The sequence below is a fragment of the Eptesicus fuscus genome, chromosome 3 (genome assembly GCF_027574615.1).
Source record: "Eptesicus fuscus isolate TK198812 chromosome 3, DD_ASM_mEF_20220401, whole genome shotgun sequence".
NCBI lineage: Eukaryota > Metazoa > Chordata > Mammalia > Chiroptera > Vespertilionidae > Eptesicus > Eptesicus fuscus.
The window spans coordinates 20,662,998-20,685,219 of NC_072475.1; the positions used below are offsets into that span (position 1 = coordinate 20,662,998).

Consider the following 22,222-nt stretch of genomic DNA (forward strand, 5'->3'; position numbering starts at 1 on the left):
GAATATTCTTTTTGCAAGATATATCCGACATTGATATAGACACAACTACACAAAATAGCAGTCAAGAGTTTTGGAGCTCATCTGCCTGGGTTCAAATCCTGCCTCTGCCACCAACCATCTGTTGGACAAGAGGTTTCAAATGTAGTAAGAGGACATCTTGCAAGTGTGAACAGAGACTCCCTCTTTCCTCTGAACTGAGCAGCTGGAGTAGATATGTTAATAGAGGACATTTCCCCATGCCTAAATCTGACATCTCTGGGTCAAATAGAAGGCAGATGATATCTACCCAGGGGTCACAATGTGAGCGCTCGAATGGGAGGCACATGTGGATATCATAACCCAAACCCCTTATCTGGCAGCACTGAACCCCAGAACACTACTCACACAGATTGACCCCATAATGCAAACACAAAGTTAACCCTAAGGAAGGAGGAGTTAGGGAAAGGGGAGAAGAGATTCTAAATTATTAAACAACCTCCCCGCTAAACAAAGCTCTTCTGAGTATAAAAAGAGTTGAGAAGAACTCTGATCCCCTGAATCCAAAGTTAAAAGCCACCAAAGCTCAGATCAAAGAGACAGTCTATTATAGGCCAGTCACACTCATCTGTGTGACCTTAGGCAAGTTACTTACATTCTTTGCTCCTTGGTTTCCTTATTTGTACAATAGGCATAATAGCTCCCACCCTAAAGTGATATTGAAAGTATCCACTCAATGCACAAAATGCTTAGAATCACAATTATTTTATATTATTATTTTACTATTGTTATTAGCCTTGAAATTCTGGAAAAACAATGGACTTCATTGTTTAATCTGAACTAACCAGGACTTTGAACACAGCGTGGCATCCCAAAACTTGAGATCTCAGAAATACCCACTCCTGTTAAATAATTCAAATGATTGATGCTCCCAGGTAATCTTATAACACAAAATTGTTTCCATAACATGAAAGTGCCAAATGATGGATTCCTACTTCCTTTGGCTTCCCAGAACCAAAGCTACCCAAAAAGCAAAGGGCATCTTTGGGCTGATTTCCCACTCAATCAAAAAAAAAAAGAGATAGCCCTAACCGGTTTGGCTCAGTGGATAGAGCGTCGGCCTGTGGACTGAAAGGTCCCAGGTTCAATTCCGGTCAAGGGCATGTACCTTGGTTTCGGGCACATCCCCAGTAGGAGGTGTACAGGAGTCAGCTGATCGATGTTTCTCTCTCATCGATGTTTCTAACTCTCTATCCCTCTCTCTTCCTCTCTGTAAAAAATCAATAAAGTATTTTAAAAAAAAAAAAAAAAAGGAGATGGAGGTCAAAGTTCTCCCAAGGAAGGCTTGGAACACCTCCCTTCCCTTTTCCTCCCAAAGAGCAATCTTGTAATACCAACACAAGGGAGGTCAGGAGAAGAGAAGGGAGTCAACTGCTCCTCCTCCACAGGGAATCTTCTCCCAACAAGTTCTTCATCCCTCTAATCCTCTTGCCCTCAGAGCACTCCAGGCTCCACTCTGGAAAGGCCGGCAGATAGGTCAGATATGGAGCCTAACACCACAGCAATGAGCAGTGCCTCAGGATTATCTTTAGTGACTCTGGGGCACTTTGAGGGCCACTCATGCTCCCAAGGTGAACACTCTGAGGCTCTGTAGGGGAAGGTGGGTGAGCTTTAAAAGAGCAGGCATGGCCCATGCATATGCATTTGACCACCAACGAACACTCATGGATTTTTGAGAGCCTAGAAATATCTATCCCTTACTATACATCCAATTCTTCAGCATCAGCGAATAACCTTATATGCAGCCCATGGGAAAGAATCAGAAAACTTAAACACCTATTCTAAAGTCTGCAGGGGTACTGGATGAATAGCACATAACCCCTGATTACTCCTCAGTGTTCTCCCAACTCAAGGTCATGTACAATGTCAAGTCTAGGTTAATCAGCTTTGGGGAGCAGTGGTGCGTCCACTAACAAGTCACCTCAGGAACCATATGGCTTTAAAATCTTTTTCTTACCTGAAACCCTCATTTGAAAAGGTTGGGCTTTTTCCAGATTAATTCTAACCCAGTGCTGGGCATATAGTTACTATCTTAGCTGTCTCCATTTTTAACCATTAGACCTAATATGAAAATACCTTTCACTATTCAGGTGAAAGACAGAGAAAAAATGTATCTGAGTTCCGCTCCTGAATTTAAGAGTAAAGGAATTGAAACCCAATCTGACATAGTTTTCCTCATTTTTCACATCTGAGTTCTAACGTCTGTTGTCTTAAAGAAATGTCATAAAGTAAAAAAGTCAAAGGATGGGCTTCAGAGTCCAGTGAAGCAAAGTTCTAAGTCCTAGCTTTCTCCTCTACTCACTGCATGATCTTGGGGAGTTATGGGTAGGGTGGTCAGATAAAAGAGGATGCCCAGTTAAATCTGAGACTCAGATAAACAACAAATAACATTTTAGCATGAATATGCCCCAGGCAATATTTTCTGCATTTTCATTTGTTAAACCTGACTACCCAACTGAGAAGAGCTCTCTAAGCCTAACTATTTGCATCTGGGGAGTGTAGTACTCACCTCATAGGATATATCTAAAGGGTGAATGAGCTCATATAGGCCAACCCCAGTGCCAGGACAAGTAAGTATTCAATAGCTAGAAGTTAAGTGAATGGCCACTCCAATCACGGGTTTGATATAACTTAATTTAATAAAGTATCACACTGAAGAGGTTCTACTGTACTGTCTCCCTATACCTCAACCTCACCAGTTGCATAATTCTGAACCAAGACAAACTCAGGGCAAAAGTATGGCACTTATCTGCCCTCTGAGACTCCCAAGTCCAATCAGAAAACCTACTGACACAAACATGGGAGCCACCTCACTTCATGAGACAATTGTTATAAAAGCTACCATTTATCAAACATTACCTTCTCTAATCTTCACAATAATTCTGCAGGAAAACATAATAGGACCCATATTTTAAAGCGAAGAAAACAGATTAAAGTTGGACACATGGTCCAAGATCACACAGCTGTGCTAGAACCAGGAGCAAAACCAAGCCCACTCCCGGTCCAGGCCCTTCCCAGGGTTGCCATGCTTCAGATCATGGAAACCATCTGTGAGATCTCAGGCCTACCTTTAAAATTCCTCATTTTTTTTCCAATTAGAAACTATTCCCACACAATTGTAGAAGCTGTGGGTGCCTCTGGCATAGACACACAGAAATGCTGAGGAAGAAAAATAGTCTATAAAGCCATGATCCTTATTTATCCATCCAATTTTTGAAGCAGATTCAGCTTTCCTCACAAGATGGACAGCAGGTAGCGCAAAGCAAGTGAAGAGCAGCAGTGGCTTTGCAGTGAAAGAGCCTCTTGGTGGTGCCCAGCTGGCTGACCATAACGCTTTCTTCTTTATGGGAGAGACCTAACTATACATCGTAATGATACAGAACGTGTCCTATCGGTCACACACTGTTGTCAAATAAATCAGTTTGGGGCTCCCCTACAATAAAAATCTGACATGCATCAGTGGACAGCAATTGCCACACATTTTTATGCATCTGAATCCCAAAACAAGCTGAATATTAACCACATTTAGTTTTGCTATGTTCCATAGGACAGAGAGGAGTCACCCTTAAGCCCAACTGCCTTTTTGAAATGGTGCCTCCTTGATCATTTATTCATCTCCCCTTTGAGATCTTGGCTTTAAAATAAAATTTCTCATTATTTCTTGGAAAGACTTGGCTATTTATCAGTCACGTCACTTGAGACTTTATAGGTTAGCATGAAAATTTACGGGCACATCACTGTCAGTTGATGAAGATGTCAATATGATTCAAAGGAAAGTCCTTGGGAGCCTGATTTCAGCTTGAGCTACCCACGAGCCACCGAGACCTCTCAGGCAAGATTTTATTCACAGACCCCGTGAGAGACCTCGGAGATTGCAGCCAGCGAACACATATGAAGAGCATTTCAACTGCTTTTGGTAGAGACTCAGTTAAATGTGAAATTCAACTGACAGTTGGGTTTTGTGAACTCAGGGCCAGCTATAAATAAAGGTACCCAGGTTCATAAATCAGCGTCTGACTGCATCTCTAGCATCAGTTCTGATCAGTGTTAATTATAACATTAACAGAGAGAATTAACCAGAGACAGGTAGGCGCAGGGGAGTCTCTAATGGTTGTTGACAGTGACACATATTAAAACAAACATCTACTCTGAGAGCTGAAGCTTTAATTACATTCTCAAAACTCCAGTAGTGACATTTTCAAGTCCCCTCCCCACAGCACTCAGAAGGCATGTGTACCCTTGAACAGAGACTCCCCCTTTCCTCTGAACTGAGCAGCTGGAGTAGATATGGTAATAGAGGACATTTCCCCATGCCTAAATCTGACATCTCTGGGTCAAATAGAAGGCAGATGATATCTACCCAGGGGTCACAATGTGAGCGCTCGAATGGGAGGCACATGTGGATATCATAACCCAAACCCCTTATCTGGCAGCACTGAACCCCAGAACACTACTCACACAGATTGACCCCATAATGCAAACACAAAGTTAACCCTAAGGAAGGAGGAGTTAGGGAAAGGGGAGAAGAGATTCTAAATTATTAAACAACCTCCCCGCTAAACAAAGCTCTTCTGAGTATAAAAAGAGTTGAGAAGAACTCTGATCCCCTGAATCCAAAGTCAATAGCCACCAAAGCTCAGATCAAAGAGACAGTCTCTTACAGGCCAGGCCAGCCCAAGCCAGGGCCTGGCCAAGGAGGATCCAAACTGCAAAGCTCCTTCAGCAGTGAGAGGGGACCCCAGCCTCTGCCAACATTGGGGTTGTTGCCTTGGCATAGCTGACCAGTGTATCTCTGGGAGAGCTGAGTGGCCATAAACCCCCGGAAGGACAGGAAAGGAAATGTGCTCCTCTGAAAATCTAACCCTGAAATATCTGGGAGAGACATATTAGGAACAAAACATGACCTTCCGGGAAATGATGACCTCAAAGGACCTAGACAGAGACACATCACCCCTCTTTCTAGAAGAAAACCAAGGAAAGTGATTGTACCGACAACTCTGGTGTTAAGTTTCAATATGTCACAGCACACAGTACTATCACAACAGTCTAAATTCCTAACCCAAATACCCTACAGAAATACAATTTTAAAAAATCAACTCCTTTGTCACTTGCTTAATGAAACAGAAAGTGGCTGTTCTCCACAACTTCAATAGTGCATTTTTTACACACATTAAAACTTTTATAGTGTCTCTTCTACAAGTCAAATAACTTCACTACTTTAACCTTTCTCCTTATACTATTATCCTCAACAACAATTGTGATGTGCCAAATTTTTTGTTCTGCCTAAAAGGCACCTCAACAGGTAGATGGAACACAGCAACAAGGAGGACCATAATGTAAACTGGAGAGCAGGAAGGGTGAATGTCTTGTTCACCGATGTATCCTCGGGAATACATTAGGACAATAGCGAGCACCTCAAGAAGGTCTGAAAGCAGAAGACCCGCCCAACACAGAAACTCAGATTGCGGACAGTTTTCCACTTCCCAGGAAGACTGCAAGAGATGGGAGCACGAAGAAAACCAGTTGCTGGGACTGTGAGCCATGGTACCGGTCAATGAGGGAATGACCACAGGCAGCCTTTTCTGTACAACCAGGGAGAAGATTAAGACAGAAACTACTCCTGGGCATTTCCCTTGTGATGGGAATTATTAATTCATTAAAGTTTTTCAAATGGCATTCTAGTTAACACTTTACCCTAGGAATTTAGGATGAGAGAGAGAGAGAGCCTGTGGTACCAAAAGAAGGTAGAGTTCCTTAGGAGGAAAAGAGAAAGGTTGGTTCAATTACAAATCTAGAGATAATTAAGTACAGTGGCTGAGAATTGAGGGCATGGAGTAATTCAAAGCAACATGACAGACATCAACTGTGTAATGAAAATTTAAATCTTGATTCTACCAGATAGCTCGGCATCCCAAGTCAAGTTAATTTCCCCACCTACAGATTATAAAGCTACTAGCCCAGGACTTAGGCCAGCTACATAATCTCCAGATCCAGTGAAAAATGAAAATATAGGGCTTTTTTGTTTTCAAAAAATAAAGAATTTCAAGATAGCAACAGCAGAGCATTACACCAAGCACAGGATGCTTGTAAGCCCCATACAGACCACACCCATGAAGCTGCCCCTAACCCTAAAACTTGATAGGTTTTATGAAGCCGTAACATTTTCTCCATCTGTTACTTTCTTTCTCCCAGGTCTGTTTCCCTATAGATATTAGTTGGAAAAAAAATCCTTTAAAAACAAAAAACCTTAAAAAAATAATAAAGGGTTCCATCAATATTGTTTCCTTAGGTTGATAACTGTGCTGTGGTTCTATAAGGGAATATCCTTATTCTTGGGAAATACACTGAGGTATTTATGGGCAAAGGACCATGAGGTATGCAACTTATTTTCAAATTATTCCAGGAAAGTAACTGTGTGTGTGTGTGTGTGTGTGTGTGTGTGTGTGTGTGTGTGTGTGTGTAATGATAATGATAATAATAATCATATAGGGTAAAAGCCAACAGTAAACAAATCTGAGTAAAGGCTATATGGAGGTTCTTTGTTATATTCATACTAGAGGCCTGATGCATGAAATTCATGCAAGAGTAGACCTTCCTTCCCCCGGCTGCCAGCACTGGCACCCGGGACCTGGGCTTCCCTCGCAGCCCCAACTTTGTCCGTAAGGTTGTCTGGAAGGACGTCCAGTCTAATTAGCATATTACACTTTTATTATTATAGATTCTTGCAACTTTTCTGTGAAGATAAAATTATTTCTAAAGAAAAAGCTATCATAACATAAAGGTCCCATCTGAGCACAGAAGGAGGAAGAGGTAACGGCAAAGAGAGACAAGGTTGTAAACTCTATACAGAGAGAAGCTATTTCTACTTTGTTAACTCTGAAACTCCAGTACAGAACCCAGATTAACAAATATTTAAAGCAAGCAGGAGAAAAGGCAGCAATATCCTGTGTTCGAACTGGACTGGGGAATAAGTACCTGGAACACAGACAAATGATTGATAGTTATGCCAGTGCTTGGGAATCAAGGAGCTGCCTCTGTTTAGAATAAGACCAAGGAATTGTGGGCACAGGGGCACATGTGGAGTGGTAAGTACCACACCCTGCACTGCACCCCACTGCCCAGGGCCTTGGTTCTCACCACTTACTAATAATTTAGTTAGACCTGCCTTAGGCCCATCACTTAACCTTCCTAAGCCTCAGGATCCTGAGTGATACAATGTGGGAGGTTGCTAATTAACTCACCACAAACTTACTGGGCATCTCCCACATGCCAGGCATGTCTCCTGTTCTCCAGAGCTTTCATTCTAGAAGGGATCTACAAACTGACTGCATTAAATAATTTCTTGAGGTCTTTTCCAGCCATGAAAATTCTACACAAAAACCTCTGAAGCTTTTCGCTTCAAAGATAAGCATGAGTATTACAGCATAACCACCCTCTAACATCCTCATAGCAAAGGCATATTCTCTTGAAGGTGAAAAACTATATGAGATGCCCAATGTTTTTTAACTTAAAAAAGAATCCATCCCCATGAACAGTGAAATGCTTGAGAGCATATATAACTGAGCCTTCTGTCAATAATCAAGTTGGTTTTCACAGCCAAAATTCTTATTTCTTGACAAGTCATACAAATAGGTATTTTAAAGCTCTAACAAAGCTCTATACCTAGAAAAAAAATACTATAAATGATAGGAACTCTTTTTAAAGCAATAAATGTATCAATGAGAAATAACTTTGAAGTGTAGATTAATGATTAGTATTAAAATTTAAAACATCAAAAGCATTTTAATTTTCTGCTCCATTAGTTCTCCTCATTCATAGTCAACTAGCACAAAAATGGTTACAAAGGCTAATTTTGTTAAAGACCTTGGAGAAAAGAGGAAAGAACTGATCTTTCATGAATACTAAAGATGATAAAATAGGAAACCAATAACATTTTATCACTTTATAAAAAATTAATCCAATCTAGAAATAATCTAGTACTATGATTTATACTGAACTTGTTATCTAGCCAAGAAAAATTTTTATGTCAGTAGTATCAAAAACATGGTACTTACATATACCAGATATTAAACCTCTGCACTGATTTTTATAATTTAGGAGAAATGGCAAGGGATAGAGGATCAAAATATATAATTAGAGAACAAAATAAGAGGTATATGAGAATATTATTTCCCTGATGGGTTCTCAGGAGCTAAAATAGGCATACATCTATGAAAATGGTCTCAAACACAGGCTGCAAGTTGAAATAATTAAACTAAAAGTATTTTTCCTTGAAAAGCAACCATCCTCACCCTGGCCAGTGTGGCTCAGTTGGTTGGGGTGTTGTCCTGTGCACCGGAAGGGCACATACCTAGGTTGTGGGTTCCAGCCCCAGTTGGGGTGAGAGGCAACTGATTGATACCTTTCTCTCTCTCCCTCTCTCCCTCCCCCTCCCCCTTCCCCTCTCCCTCACTGATACAAATCCCTCATTCAGATGTCTTCTCAAGTCCTCTCTAGTTCCAATCTGACAAGCATCATTTGCAGACCAGGGAGTTGCTTATATCCTTAACTATATCTTCCTATGTTTCAGACATAGGAGGTTCAAATTTTTAAGCCGATTCTTACAAAGAAAACTACCTGGGCATTTGTAGCCCTTGTGTCTCCTATTTGGGAATCAGCACGTTGGGATACCATTTGGGGTCTTTGTCATTAGCTGCATACCTCACACACGTTTCTACCCTCTAAACGCTTTTGTTGGTGGAAAACAGTACTTCTCTTCCCCCACACCCCATCCTTCTTCCACCTGCCTGTTCCCTAGAGAATAGGGACTAGTCCCTCACTCAGAGGACTCACACCCAAGCCCAGTGGGTCTCTCAGAGCAGTGCTATTCATACTTTACAGTGTATAGAGCTCTCCTGGGAATCTTGTTAAAATGCAGATTTCAATTCTGTTAGTCCTGGGCGGGGCTGTGAGTCTGCATTTCTGACTAAGCCCTCAGCAGATACCAGCTTTCTGCTCCCATGCCAGTTCTCTAAGCACCGCCTTCTCAGCCTGAGGGCAACTAACTCATAATGGTATCTCCATAGCATCCTCTAATGGCTTTTAAAGCGTCTTGAAGCTCTTTTAAAACCTTAAAACCCACTCCCTCAGTTGCTTTAAAAGATACAAGTTTGTGTAGCACATCATTGTTTCACAATAGTGGGAAAACCCTAGATTTAAAAGTATGACCAATTCCTTTGTGTCACCCACATGGACCTATGTGCAAAGAAGGAGGTATCGTGCAAACCAAGAGTGATTTGAGAGGTCAAGATTTCTCCTTTACAACTCTGAAACTTCTAGGAATAGCACAGGGACCCTGAGCATCATTTTTCTCACATGTAGAGTTGATGAAGGTAGACAGATGTCTACAGGCTGACAAAGCTTTCCTTCCACAAAATGTGTGTGCGTCTCTTAAGTCTCTAGGTGCCCCTTAATTTTCCAAGGTGGATAAACAAACAATTTAATGATATTCAAGGTTACATCTGATGTACTCCAAGTACTGTCCTCCCATTTCCTGTGTTTCATATTTATTTCTGTATCAATTCTTTAAATTATCCTGCTGTGAACTGTGTTGTCCTCAATATGGATTAATCAAAACAAAGCACTATTAGTTAGGGTTAGGTTACATTCTTTGTTGCCTGTAGTTACAGACCTTCCCAAAGTATTTATGTTTACCAGCAGGCGGCCATAGATAACATTGTGGAGTCAGTTAATGCTCAAAGATATACTATTACCTTTATATCATGTAACAGATATATTGGCTGTAAAGTTAAGACAAATCACATTTTAAGAGCACTATGAAAGAATGATATTAAAAGGAATATGAAATAAATATGTTAGAAAAGAAAAAAATAACTACATGAAGGTAAACACTCCTCTGCATAAAATCATAATTTTCATGTACCAGTTTTGCACAAACTACCAAATACATACTGTAGTAAATCAGTAAACTAATAACCTAATTTAGTTCCTAATTTAGTTCTGATCAGTTCAATATTTTAGTCAATTAGCCACTGTAGTCCAATGAGTCTCACACTTCCCACTGCATCAAAATCACTTGGGATAAAGATATGTAATTATATAGGTAAAGATGTAGAGATAAGGGAGGAAGGAAGGAAGGAAGGAAGGAAGGAAGGAAGGAAGGAAGGAAGGAAGGAAGGAAGGAAGGAAGGAAGGGAGGGAGGGAGGGAGGGAGGGAAGGAGGGAGGGAGGGAGGGAGGGAGGGAAGACAGTTGGGGCCCACCCTCCAGAGTGATTTAACTGGGCTTGGGAAGAACCCAACCATCCATATTTTCTAAGCACTGCAGCAGATTCTAATGTATAACAAGAGTTGAGAATCACTAGTCTTTCATTTTTAATCATTTTAAGTGTAGTCTTAAAACACATGCTGAAATTATAGATTTTTTTTTTTTTTGGTTTCTTTAGTCTTTTCTGTACTAACTTTTCTCCAGTGAGCCTGTGTTGCTATCATCAGAAAAAAATAAAGTGAAAATATTTTCTCAAGGAAAACCACCATCCATAAAATCCCAAGCATAAATGGCCCTTCTCCATATCCTGTTTATTCTATATTCTAACATACTATTTGTATCCATATCCTTCTTCCTAGATGCCCAGTGTTCCCATACATACAGGGTTAGCATAAAATGGGCTATACTCATAGGATATAACCATTATCCAATTCATAAATTCTGTAGTTCAATTGAGAAAATATGCTTTTGTCACCTTAAGTCTGGGATTTTCAACCCACCAGAATCACTGGAGGACTTCTAAAAATCCCCCCAGGCCCTGGATGTACCTCAAACCAATGAAATCAGGGCTAAACCTCTGGGCTGGGCCCCACACAAAAATATGCATATTGATTCCAGTGTGCAGCCAAGGCTGGCAACCATTGGCTTAAGAGTTAATTACAAGTCTCCACACCTGGAGATAAGCTTCTGCTAGCTGAAAAGCACAATACTTTGAAACTCTGACACTGGTGTAATTTCAAAGAATGGTTGGTTATTTGCGGCTATGCATTAATGTTCGATTTCAAGTTGGCAAGGAGTAAAAATAAAACACTAAATAATAAATGTATTCACTGGTCTTCCTTTTAATTGGGCAAAGTCACCATCTTCTACATTTAAATACAGGAAATTCTGAGCACACTGTTATGTGTCAGTCATGTATTCCAACGAAATGACAAATATGGGAAAAGAAAGCTGAATTAAAAATGTCTTCACAGAGTCCACATTTATCCTACCAGGTGGGTGTTATTTCTCAGAGTAACTTTTCTACCTGGAAGTGAGCTTTGTACTCTCACATTGCTTGAGATTCTAAGATGAAAGGCCTGTATGCTGACCATTTTCTTGTTTGTAAATCTGAAATAAAAGTGCATGTTCTTAACTTTTAAAGAAGCTGTGTGCTGTTTAATTATTCTCCTCATGTACCCCCAGGCCTCCTCTCTTCAGAGAAAACTGGTGCTTTTGTTTTTGCAGGTCTATTTTATGCTCTCTGGGGTAAAAATTAACCCATAGACAAAACTTCTGTGATGAGATTTTTCAGACACAAGCAGCAGAGAATTTTAATAGCATGCAAAATACTGCAATTAACAGCTTTGACTAACAGTGTCATTTTAATGAGCAAAACCTCCATTTTCAGAGTTGAATAAAAATAAACACATAGAAATAACCAATGGAAATTCTGGAAAGCATTAAATGAACTCAAAAAGTCTAAAAAATTCTTTTAAAGGAATGGATTTGTCCTTTTCCATATCAAGGCATTATACCTTTGTAATAAGCTTTTCTAAAGCACACTAGGATTCTCAGCAGAAGTGGCCTTTCCTTCTCAATGTCAGGAAGGAGCGGTTTATGGGTATTCTTTTGTTCAAGGCAAAAGCATGAGTGAATGAAAGAAAAGGGTTTGCAGCCAGAGAAATGAGGCATTCCACAGCACAAACATTGAAGGCCAAACTTAACAGAGAGTGCCAAAATAATAAACAGGAAGTTGTTCTCATCTCCCCTACTAAATAAACTGAGTAAAGTCACTCAGAAGTATCTTATTGAATGTATACAATGCACTCTACTATGGACTGTAGATAGAAGTCAGTATAGTCTTTGTCTCCTGGAACTTAGAAGGTAGGAGGTGGGGGACAGAAATTAAATCGTTATCACAGCCAAAACCGGTTTGGCTCAGTGGATAGAGCGTCGGCCTGCGGACTCACGGGTCCCAGGTTCGATTCCAGTCAAGGGCATGTGCCTTGGTTGCGGGCACATCCCCAGTGGGGGGTGCGCAGGAGGCGGCTGATTGATGTTTCTCTCTCATCGATGTTTCTGACTCTCTGTCCCTCTCTCTTCCTCTCTGTGGAAAAATCAATAAAATATATTTTAAAAAAAATTAAATCGTTATCACAGAATTAATTGTGATAGTGCAATAAAGCAGCAATGCACGGAGATAGGAGAGCATAAGACAGGGCTTGACATGGTCTGGGAAGGGACCTTCACTCAGATCTGAAGAATGAACTAAAAGCTGGCTAAGTGAAGATGGGGTAAGTTTTGTGGGCAAGGAACATAAAGGTTGGTGTAGCTGGGGTGCAAAGAGGGAGGGAAAGGGTGAGATAGGGCTGGAGAGGCAGCGGGTGCCAGTGGGGAAGTAAGAGTTCTGCTCCAGTATGTTGAACCTGAAGAGCTGGAAGGCATCAGTGGAGCCATCAAGTAAGAGATGGAAATCTGGGGATGGAGCACAGAGGGTTGGTCTAAGCCAGAGACCCACTGTTGAGAGTTATCAGCATATTAGTTAGGAGTTGAATCTGTGCACATGGGTAAAACACACTCTAGGCTATGGGCTTTAAATTAAAAATCTAGATATCCCTTTGAAACCAACAGGTGGCACTTGTAATAACCCCCAACATACTTGTTGAAAGGAATGAGCCCTAAAAAAATATAAACTATTACAGGTCTATCAGGATAAATTTTCATTTACATAGCATAAAGGGACAAACTAGAATTTTCAATCTTTGTTATGATAGATGGGAAACAGGAGTTTGTGGAGTTTTTTATTACAAATGGAATCAATAACAATTATTACTGTTGTCCAAGAAAGAAATCTGGACCTTTGGAAACTAAATTAAATAATTATGTTGTCCTGGAAGAACCCTAAATCTGCTTGTGGAAAGACATTTCATCCGCCCATCAATCTCTGTGCATAATTTAGCCATAGAGTGGGAAAATGAGAGAGCAGAGGAAAATTAATTGTAATTATGGAAATGAAGCTTAAAGAACAATGGTCTAAATTTGTAACAGGTTTAATGAGAAATAATTCCCATAAGTAACCACTTAAAAGTCTGCAAATCTGAAAAAAAAAAAAGTTGGCTGTTTATTAGACATATTTCTTCCTTCTAATTTAGTAATTAGAAAATTGGTGTTTTCAAGCCTAAAGGATTAAAATCATTAAGGACCTTTCTGGTTGGCTGGACTCCCAATGGCCCCAAGTTTAAGAGAAAGAATGTGACAGTCAATGGCAAAGGCCAGCCAAGAATCTCCCTTGACGCAAGAGGCTTGTTTCAGACAACTAAAGCTAAAGCTTCAAAGATAGAGCATTGTTCCTTCTCACACACCTGAGCTTCCCAGGTATCCAGATCTTCAACTTGCCATTTTCCTATACAGCATTACAGAGTCTGAATGACCTCTACATAGAAAGCATGACATACCCAGCAAAATCTCCCCATCATATTACATTCCCCACGGGGAAAGGCTGAGACACCTCAACATGGGTTTTTATAAGTCTAGTTTGCTGCCTGGTTCTGATCAATCCAGCTACACAATCTTTCAAGAAGCAAGCCCAACAAAGAACACCAGCACCAGTACATTTAGGGAAATGAAGTCGCCCAAGCCAAAATGTTAATGGACAAGGACCAGCCCGGAGTGGCTCTACAGGGCTAAGGGGATGGAATTCCATCCACTCAAAATCCCATTACCTGAGCCCTATTATGTGTACAATGAGGTGCCTGGATTTGCAGAAATGGCATCACCCCAGAGACAAGCGGGGGCAGGGGTGGGCAGCTACAAAAGAAGGATTCAGAGATTTCTTACGGCGATTGTGTATAGGAGCAGCCCTCATAACAGTGTGAGAAGAGACTGCAGTTGATAGATGTGGGACGAGAAAGAAGACAACTTCATACGCCATCCCATCCTCCTCAGCCCGCAGCAGTCTGCACAACTCCATGGGAAGAGACATGGAGTAAGACAAAGTGCAGGGGCCAGACAGGTACCAAAGTGTCCTCGGGCAAGGGAAGCCATGCCTCCGCCAGAGGGAATTAGAAATGGGCAGTGAATGGGCTGCAGAGAGGGAGTGGTGGGTCCTCCCTGAAGAGCCGAGTGAAACGAAACATCTTCAGAAGATGGAACCAGAGGGAGCCTTGATCTCCTCACCACCATTGGCATACACACAGGTTATTTCCTTTGTGTTTTATCCAAACCTAAGTACCCACTTTTGTAAGGCCTAAAAGGTTGGCTCTGATTTATCTCAGACAAGGGAAGACTAAAAGTGTGCAAATCAAATGGGTCAATTAATTCGCAGCAGATTCTTCTATTAGTCTCTATTGAACAGTGGGGAGATGAGGAAAGGTAGCGAGACAGCATTTCTTGAAATGTTAGCACTTGGGAGTTTAGAGGTCATTTGTCCTTAAGGTGCAGCATTTTACTGACATGGAAACTTAGTCCCAAAGGGAAAACTCACCCAAAGCAACCCAACTAGAGGGCAGCCCTACAAGGTGCCACTCCTGGATCAGGCTTTGCTAAACCTTCACTGAGTCTGCTAAACCTTCACACTTGCAAGATGTCCCTGAACATCACAGACCTGGAAATCTACATGCCCTCAAAGCGTTCTGCCTGTGGCCATCATTGGAAGGTGGGGCTAAAGAGAAATCTACTGGGCAAGGCTCTTTCCAGAGTTCATTCTATTATAATCTATCAAATTTCAATGACTCAAGTGTATGTCCTCCTTTAAATCCTATCTTCTTTTTACTTTAATTCTTTTTCTCAATTTGTCCCTGAAATTTTTCCATGCAGTGTTCCTCTCTAAGAGATAATACTTCTGATCTTGATGGTCACAAAATCTTAATTATCACCGCGTCCATAGGAATTAACGTGTGTTGATATTTTCTGGAAGAGCATGTCATTGGTTGGAAAAGCTAGGCTTTGGCTCAGTGCAGGAGTGGCACTCCCATATAAAATCTAGTAATACTCCCAAACCCCTAAAGCAGGCAGGCTTCAGAAGTCACAATTTGTGAATAAAGTGGCTAATAAGAACCATAATTCACTTCGACATAATTCTACTCTCCTTCATATTTACCAGGCAGGATCTGGCATTCTTCTTTGTCCAGTGAGGATGGAATTCCAGTGAAGGGAAAATTCTCTATTCCTTTTCTTTTTTTATTTTATTTTCTTAATTTTTTTAAATATATTTTTATTGACTTCAGAGAGGAAGGGAGAGGGAAAGAGGGATAGAAATATCAATTATGAGTGAGAATCATTGATCAGCTGCCTCCTGCACAACCCCTACTGGGGATTGAGCCCACAATCAGGGTATGGACCCTGACCGGGAATCGAACCATGACCTCCTGATTCATAGGTCAACGCTCAACCACTGATTCACACCAGTCAGGCTCTTTTTCTTTTAAAAAAAATAATAAATAATACAATGACACTTGTCCAGAAAGATTGCTTGTCAGTCCTAGCTATTGGTCTCTTCATGGTCAAGAGGAACTCATAACCATCTCACACACACACACACACACACACACACACACACACACACACCGCTTCTTTAAAAAAAAAATGTAGCCCTAGCCAGTTTGGCTCAGTTGATATACAGTAGAGCGTCAGCCTGAGGACTGAAGGGTCCCAGGTTCGAATCTAGTCAAGGGCACATGCCTGGGTTGTAGGCTGGATCCCCAGTGGGGAACATGCAGGAGGCAGCCAATCAATGACTCTCTCTTACCACTGATGTTTCTATCTCTCTCCCTCTCCCCTCTTCTCTGAAATCAATAAAAAACATTAAAAAAGAGAGAGAGACATTGACAACCTAGAATTTTTTTAAAAAGTAGCTTTTTGCAAGTGCAGAGCTAACTACAAAGTTTACAGTTAAAAGGAAGCCTTACCTCCTCTTCATCACCATCTTGACAGCCGTTTCTTCCCACATCCTGGCCTATAGGACACTCCCACTCACCACACACCCACCCATGGTGCTGCTTGAGGAGAACTTTGCAATCTGGCCAAACCCTCATTTTTAGAGAGACAGGCAAACTGAGGGTCTCCTAGGTGACAAAGGCTACACAAGTTAATAGCAAAACTGGAAACAAAACTAGTTCCAGGATCCCATTCCAGCCTACTTTCCTTTACAAACTAGCAATCTGGTTTCTGCCCTCACTTCACTGACTAGGCCGCTGGCCATGAAGGGATGCTGAATTAAATAGAAATTTATTTACTTAAACCAAAGTAATTGGTTTCATCAGAAGGTTGTTGTAAGGCAAAGTAAAAATACATATGAGGCTTTTTTTTTTAATCCTCACCCGAAGATATTTTTCCCATTGATCTTTAGAGAGAGACTGGAAAGTAGGGAAGATGGAGAGAAAGAGAGAGGGAGAGAGAAACATAGATGTGAGAGACATATTGACTGGTTATCACCTGAATGTCCCAACCAGGGCCAGGGGTTGAACATGCAACCAAAGAATGTGCCCTTGACTGGGTCTCGAAACTGAGACCCTTGAGTCTGTGGGCCAACACTCTAACCACTAAGCCAAACTGGCCAGGGTGATATGAGGAACTTTTTGAAAAGACATACTACATAAATATTTAATAAGAGAACGATCCTTAATTTTATCGCCAAATAGTAAGAGACACTCATAATTCGATTCAAAATATTCCTAGTCTAGATTTATGATGGTTATTCAGAAATATTCACATGTTAAGAAACAACAAGCCCAAAATGGAGTCACATGTGCTAAGCCCCATGTCAGCAAACAAGAATTAATAGCTAACCTAACTACAGTTACAACTTCCCTCAAAAATGTCATCTTACTCAGCCTGTCTGGAATTTCCTGGTCAACATCAATGAGGTAATCCTCCTAACCAACTTTCTTGTTCCCCAAAGATAGGTGACCTTCCCCCAAATAATTATTTTCTCATTTATGAGTTCCTTGTCCCCACCCCATCTCTTTCTTTAAAAAACTTTCCCTTTGTATAGTCCTCCAGGGCTCCTTTCTACTTGTTAGATGGGATGCTGCTCAATTCATGAATTAGTCAATAAAGCCAATTAGATCTTTGATACTTACTCGGTTACATTTTTATTTAACACTTATAACAAAATGATAGCAACAGAAATAAATTTCAATATATTAAGTTGGGATGATACCACAATAACTTATAGGAAAGCAATTAATAATTTTTCCCAATATCACAATAGTAACTAGCAACGAATGAAAACAAAAATTAAGTCACCTCGAAGTATATTCTATTAAGAAATTCAGCCCTAGCCAGTTTGGCTCAGTGTATAGAGTGTCAGCCTGTGGACTGAAGGGTTCTGGGTTCGATTCTGGTCAAGGGCACATGCCCGGGTTGCAGGCTCGATACCACGGCAGCTGATGAATGATTATCTCTCATCATTGATGTTTCTATCTCTCTCTCCCTCTCCCTTACTCTCTGAAATATATATATTTTTTTCAAATGTCTGAAAAGCTTATGTGCATAAGAAATTGTATATATTAATTAAAAATACAGTGATTGTTGATTAAAGAACCTGTTCCACCCTGGTCTGTTTTCTCAGTGGTTAGAGCATGAGCACATAGACAGAAGGGTCAAAGGTTCGATTCCCAGTCAAGGACATGTACCTTGGTTACAGGTTTGATCCTTGGCCCCGGTCAGAGCACATTCGGGAGGCAGCCACTCAATGTGTCTCTCTCACATCAATGTTTCTCTTCTCTCTCTCTCTCTCTCTCTCTCTCTCTCTCTCTCTTTCTCTCCCTCCCATCTCTCTCTCTCTCTCTCTCTCTCTCTCTCTCTCTCTCTCTCTCAAGATCATGGGGGGAGGAGGTGGGAAGAACCTGTGTCCCAGGTTCAAAAAATGCTGCAATTTACTTCAACCAAGAGAAACAGCTGAGGATACAGGTAATTTTTAAATAAGAATACTTTGATGAATGTATAAGCCATTGAAGGTTCAGACTACACAAATCATCCTTTGCCCAAGTTTTTCCTGTTTCAAACATATCAGGAGAATAAAAGCAAGTAGAGACAAACTCCAGCGAATGGCTTCTTTGACAAGTACATAATCCCCTTAAATTCAGTAGATTCCCTAAAAATCCGAGCAAAGGACAAACTAGTGGGAAATACTAAAACAACTTTTCATAACTCTTAACAAGATACCTCTCATTACTGGACACAGAATTAAGTCAAGTCAACCAGCTTATTTCTGTTGACTAGCATCCACCATTTCCCAGATTTTCCAAATAGTCCATTTCTATATCTGGATTATTGCGAAGATGAAATAGATAAAAGAGTGACAGAAAAAGACTCGTAACAGGGTTTCTCTTTGGATTGTGGGTAATTTTCTAAATTTTTTCCAGTGAGAACCATACCTCCTCTGTACTCATAAAAACAGGCTATCAATATGCTTCATGAACTGTGAAACACTATACCTATGTCACATTCTTATTGTTACTTGTATTGACCATTTTAGCCCACATAACCCTCACTTTAATGTAGTTTTTTTCTGCTGGGAATTCCACTTAAGTCTGTGTAAAAGGAGTCTGACCGGCACAATTTGCACATCCAAGTCTGTATATTCTACAGGTCAATTATCTTGCAGAGGAAATGGTTGTTTTCTGTTTATAATGGACAATTTTCTTTTTGTTTTGATTGATTTAAATGTTAAAACAATTATTGGGAGACCAGGAGAAGCCAAGTTAATCCACAAAAAGCTTCCAAATGCCCATCCTATGTTCCCGAAGCCCCTCTAAAAGAAATCTGACATTTCTGACTAACCATGTCCTGTCCCTTTCTTCTCTCAGAAAGGTTCTGAAATCCTCTTCAAAGATATTATCACTGGAGCTCCCTGGGCTTAAAATATACCAAGAATCCTGACAAAACTCCATTAAGTTAAATGAGTTTCTATCTTAAAAACATTAATTCTCTGCAGAGGTAAAGAAGACCAGAGGCATCATTCTTTGCTGAATTACATCGCCTTAGGCATAAAAATCCAAAATGATATTTTATGCTACCAGAAATACTTAAAGCACTGCTTCACTATAAATGAATAGAATTATAATTCTAATTGGCTTTAATCATTTTAATCTTGAGCAGATGTAAAATCTCTGCAACCTTTCAAAAGGCATAATTCTTGAATGTAAAAAGTAATCTGTTCATATTTTAAGCATTCTACTGCCCTCTTGTGTATGTCATGTTTAGTGAAAATGTAGCTCACAAAAATACAGTAATTCTTACTCTCAGAAATACTTCAATGGGATCTCGGATATTAGAACTCAAAAGAACCTCAAAAACCCATCAAGACCGGCATATACATTTAACAGAGGAGGGAAATAAGATCCTGAAGGATTATATAACCTGCTCAAGATCACATAGGGCTAGTTAATAGAGGAGAAAATACAGTTAATAGAACTTAAACCTCTCATGGTACTAATTTCTCTACTGAAATGGAGATGACAGCCAGGAAGACAATAGTAAGGTTTTGAAGTTAGGCAGAACACAGTTTGAATTTTAGAAAACCACCTCACAACCTCTCCCAAGCCTCTGTTTTCCCCATCCATAAAATGGGATGAGTAATAACTATTGCAAAGATATTGAAAGGATTCAATACAACAATGATCATCAAGCCCTCAGCATAAGTATCTGCAATATAGTAATACACTCAAGTGGTTATACAACTATAAGCATACATAGGAAATGGTTTTTAAATCGTTATAAACTTGAGATCTCTGGACAAAGGCGTCCTAAAATAATGTATGAAGGCATGAAAATCTGAACTTCTTCAAAACTGGCACAATATAAAGCTAGTTTTTCTAGCACGTGTGTTTCTTCTATTACCATATTTACAATGCTTTTAATACAAAGTTCTAACCTGGAGAGTATTATGCTAAGCGAAACAAGTCAGTCGGAGAAAGACGAGTATCACATGATCTCACTCATATGGGGAATCTAATGAACAAAATAAATTGTTGAACAAAATAGATCCAGAGACATAGAAGCATGGGACAGACTGTTGAATCTCAGAGGAAAGGCGAGGGGGGAGGGGGAGATCAACTAAAGAACTTGTATGCATGTATGCATAACCCATGGACACAGACAATAGAGTGGTGGAGGCCTGGGGCAGGGGGTGGGGGCGGGCTAGAAGGGGTCAATGGGAGAAAAAAAGGGGACATATGTAATACTTTCAACAATAAAGATTTTTTTTTAAAGTTCTGAGAGAAAACACCACACAGCAAGCACTGTATGTAAGTGATGAAGCAATGAACAAGACTCTTCCATGAGTGAGGGTCACAGAAAAACAAAACAGGACTCAGCACCCCAGGTTAAGTCACGATTCCCATGTCTCCTGTGCTAAGGGCCCTTCCTTCACCCCTGCAAGGCCAAGAGGCCAAGAGCCGGCCTGGAAAGGTGGGGGCCGGCAGTTCAGTTCTGCCCTTGCTAATAATTAGCTCAACGTGGGCTGGTCATCTCTTCTCGGCTCCCCTTTCTTGACCTATAAAATAAAATCATCTCCTTACCTAGGAAAGTCCTATAGTGAGGTGGTACAAGGAATGTGGAAAAACATCTTGTAAACTCTTAAGTGCTTTAATAAAGTTTGTTATGTTAAACATTTTAAAGTAATAAAAACATTGTCTGTCACCAAATTGGAGAAGAAAAACCAAACTTAGGAAGCTGAAGGCAGCTGAGATTATAGGATTCTGTCAAAGTACTCCACTGCCTGTGAAATCTCTTTTTCTGCTACAATTCCACCGGCTTTTGTGGAGATTACGCCAAAAACTCTGGAAACACATAAATCCTTGCCTCTTAAATAAATTTCACTCCAGGGTATCCTGATAGCAGGATTGACAGAGCTTATCCCTGACTGTACACCACAATGTAAACAAGTCAGCAGGGTAAAGGCAATCGGTCTTTGTGCGCCACGCAAATGACTAATCCCGGTTCCTCTGTGATTTATGGCTGTGGTAATACACCCCAATAGCGCTGGTTAAATGCTGTGAACTGCTCTGTTCTGGTTTTACATGTGGCCCGATCGAAGGCACACACCGTGCTGGTAATAAGCCCTGATTGATGATCCACAAGTTTCAAACATCGGAAAGGGGTATTTCTGGAACTGACCATGTAGTAGAAGAGAAAAGGCACTGACAGCCCTAGCTCGTCTGGCTCAGTGGGTAGAGTGTTGGCCTGTGGACTGAAGGGTCCCAGGTTCGATTCCAGTCAAGGGCACATGCCCAGGATTGCGGGCTCGATCCCCAGTAGGGGGCGTGCAGCAGGCAGCCAATCATGATTGTCTCTCATCATTGATGTTTCTCTCTCTCTCTCCCTCTCCCTTCCTTTCTGAAATCAATAAAAATATATTTAAAAGAAGAAAAAAAGAAAGAAAGAAAAGGCACTGACATAAACGAACCTGTAAGGCAGAGAGTGGTAGCACATGTGGTTGCTGAGGTGGGGCACACTGCTTACAACTGCGGGGAAGGGGTCCAATGGGGCTCCTTGGTAATTATCCATAAACAAGTTCACTCAAGCTCCTGGCTCAACCCAACAATTATGCCACCCTTGTGCCCAGAGGCTGTTAGAAAAGTGCTGTCAGAGACACAGTAAAAAGCCACCCACACAAACACCCGAGGCAGCTCACCGTGAAACACGCTGTTGTCCACCAGAAAATGCCTGCGGTACTGCACACAGTTCCTTTTCTCCGAGTTCCAGTAACTCATCGTCGGAGGAGTTCTGGCACAGCATCAAAACCAGATTGCCCTGTCAAGGGAAAGAGAATGAGACAGAAATGAAGAAAATGACAGCCACACACTCACACTGGCAACGTAACAGTTACCGGGCATTAGGGGGCAACACATGGTGCATACAACTCCTCACACGGAGCTGGAACCCTCCAGGCCCTGCGAAATGTCCCAGAGTCCTCCCGGGGGGGTAGAATGTCG

At 40.9% G+C, this 22,222-nt stretch overlaps 1 protein-coding gene across 3 annotated transcripts in view; it reads right to left on the reverse strand.

The window, feature by feature from the left end:
- PLCH1 (phospholipase C eta 1) overlaps nucleotides 1-22,000 on the reverse strand; it is a 156,200-nt gene extending 134,200 nt beyond the window's left edge. For all 3 annotated transcript variants that reach the window (XM_028146487.2, XM_008142214.3, XM_054710964.1), the window contains exon 1: nucleotides 21,922-22,000. In XM_028146487.2, coding sequence (XP_028002288.2) covers nucleotides 21,922-22,000 — 79 coding nt within the window. The remainder of the gene's footprint in view (nucleotides 1-21,921) is intronic.
- Between the last annotated feature and the right edge of the window lie 222 nt (nucleotides 22,001-22,222).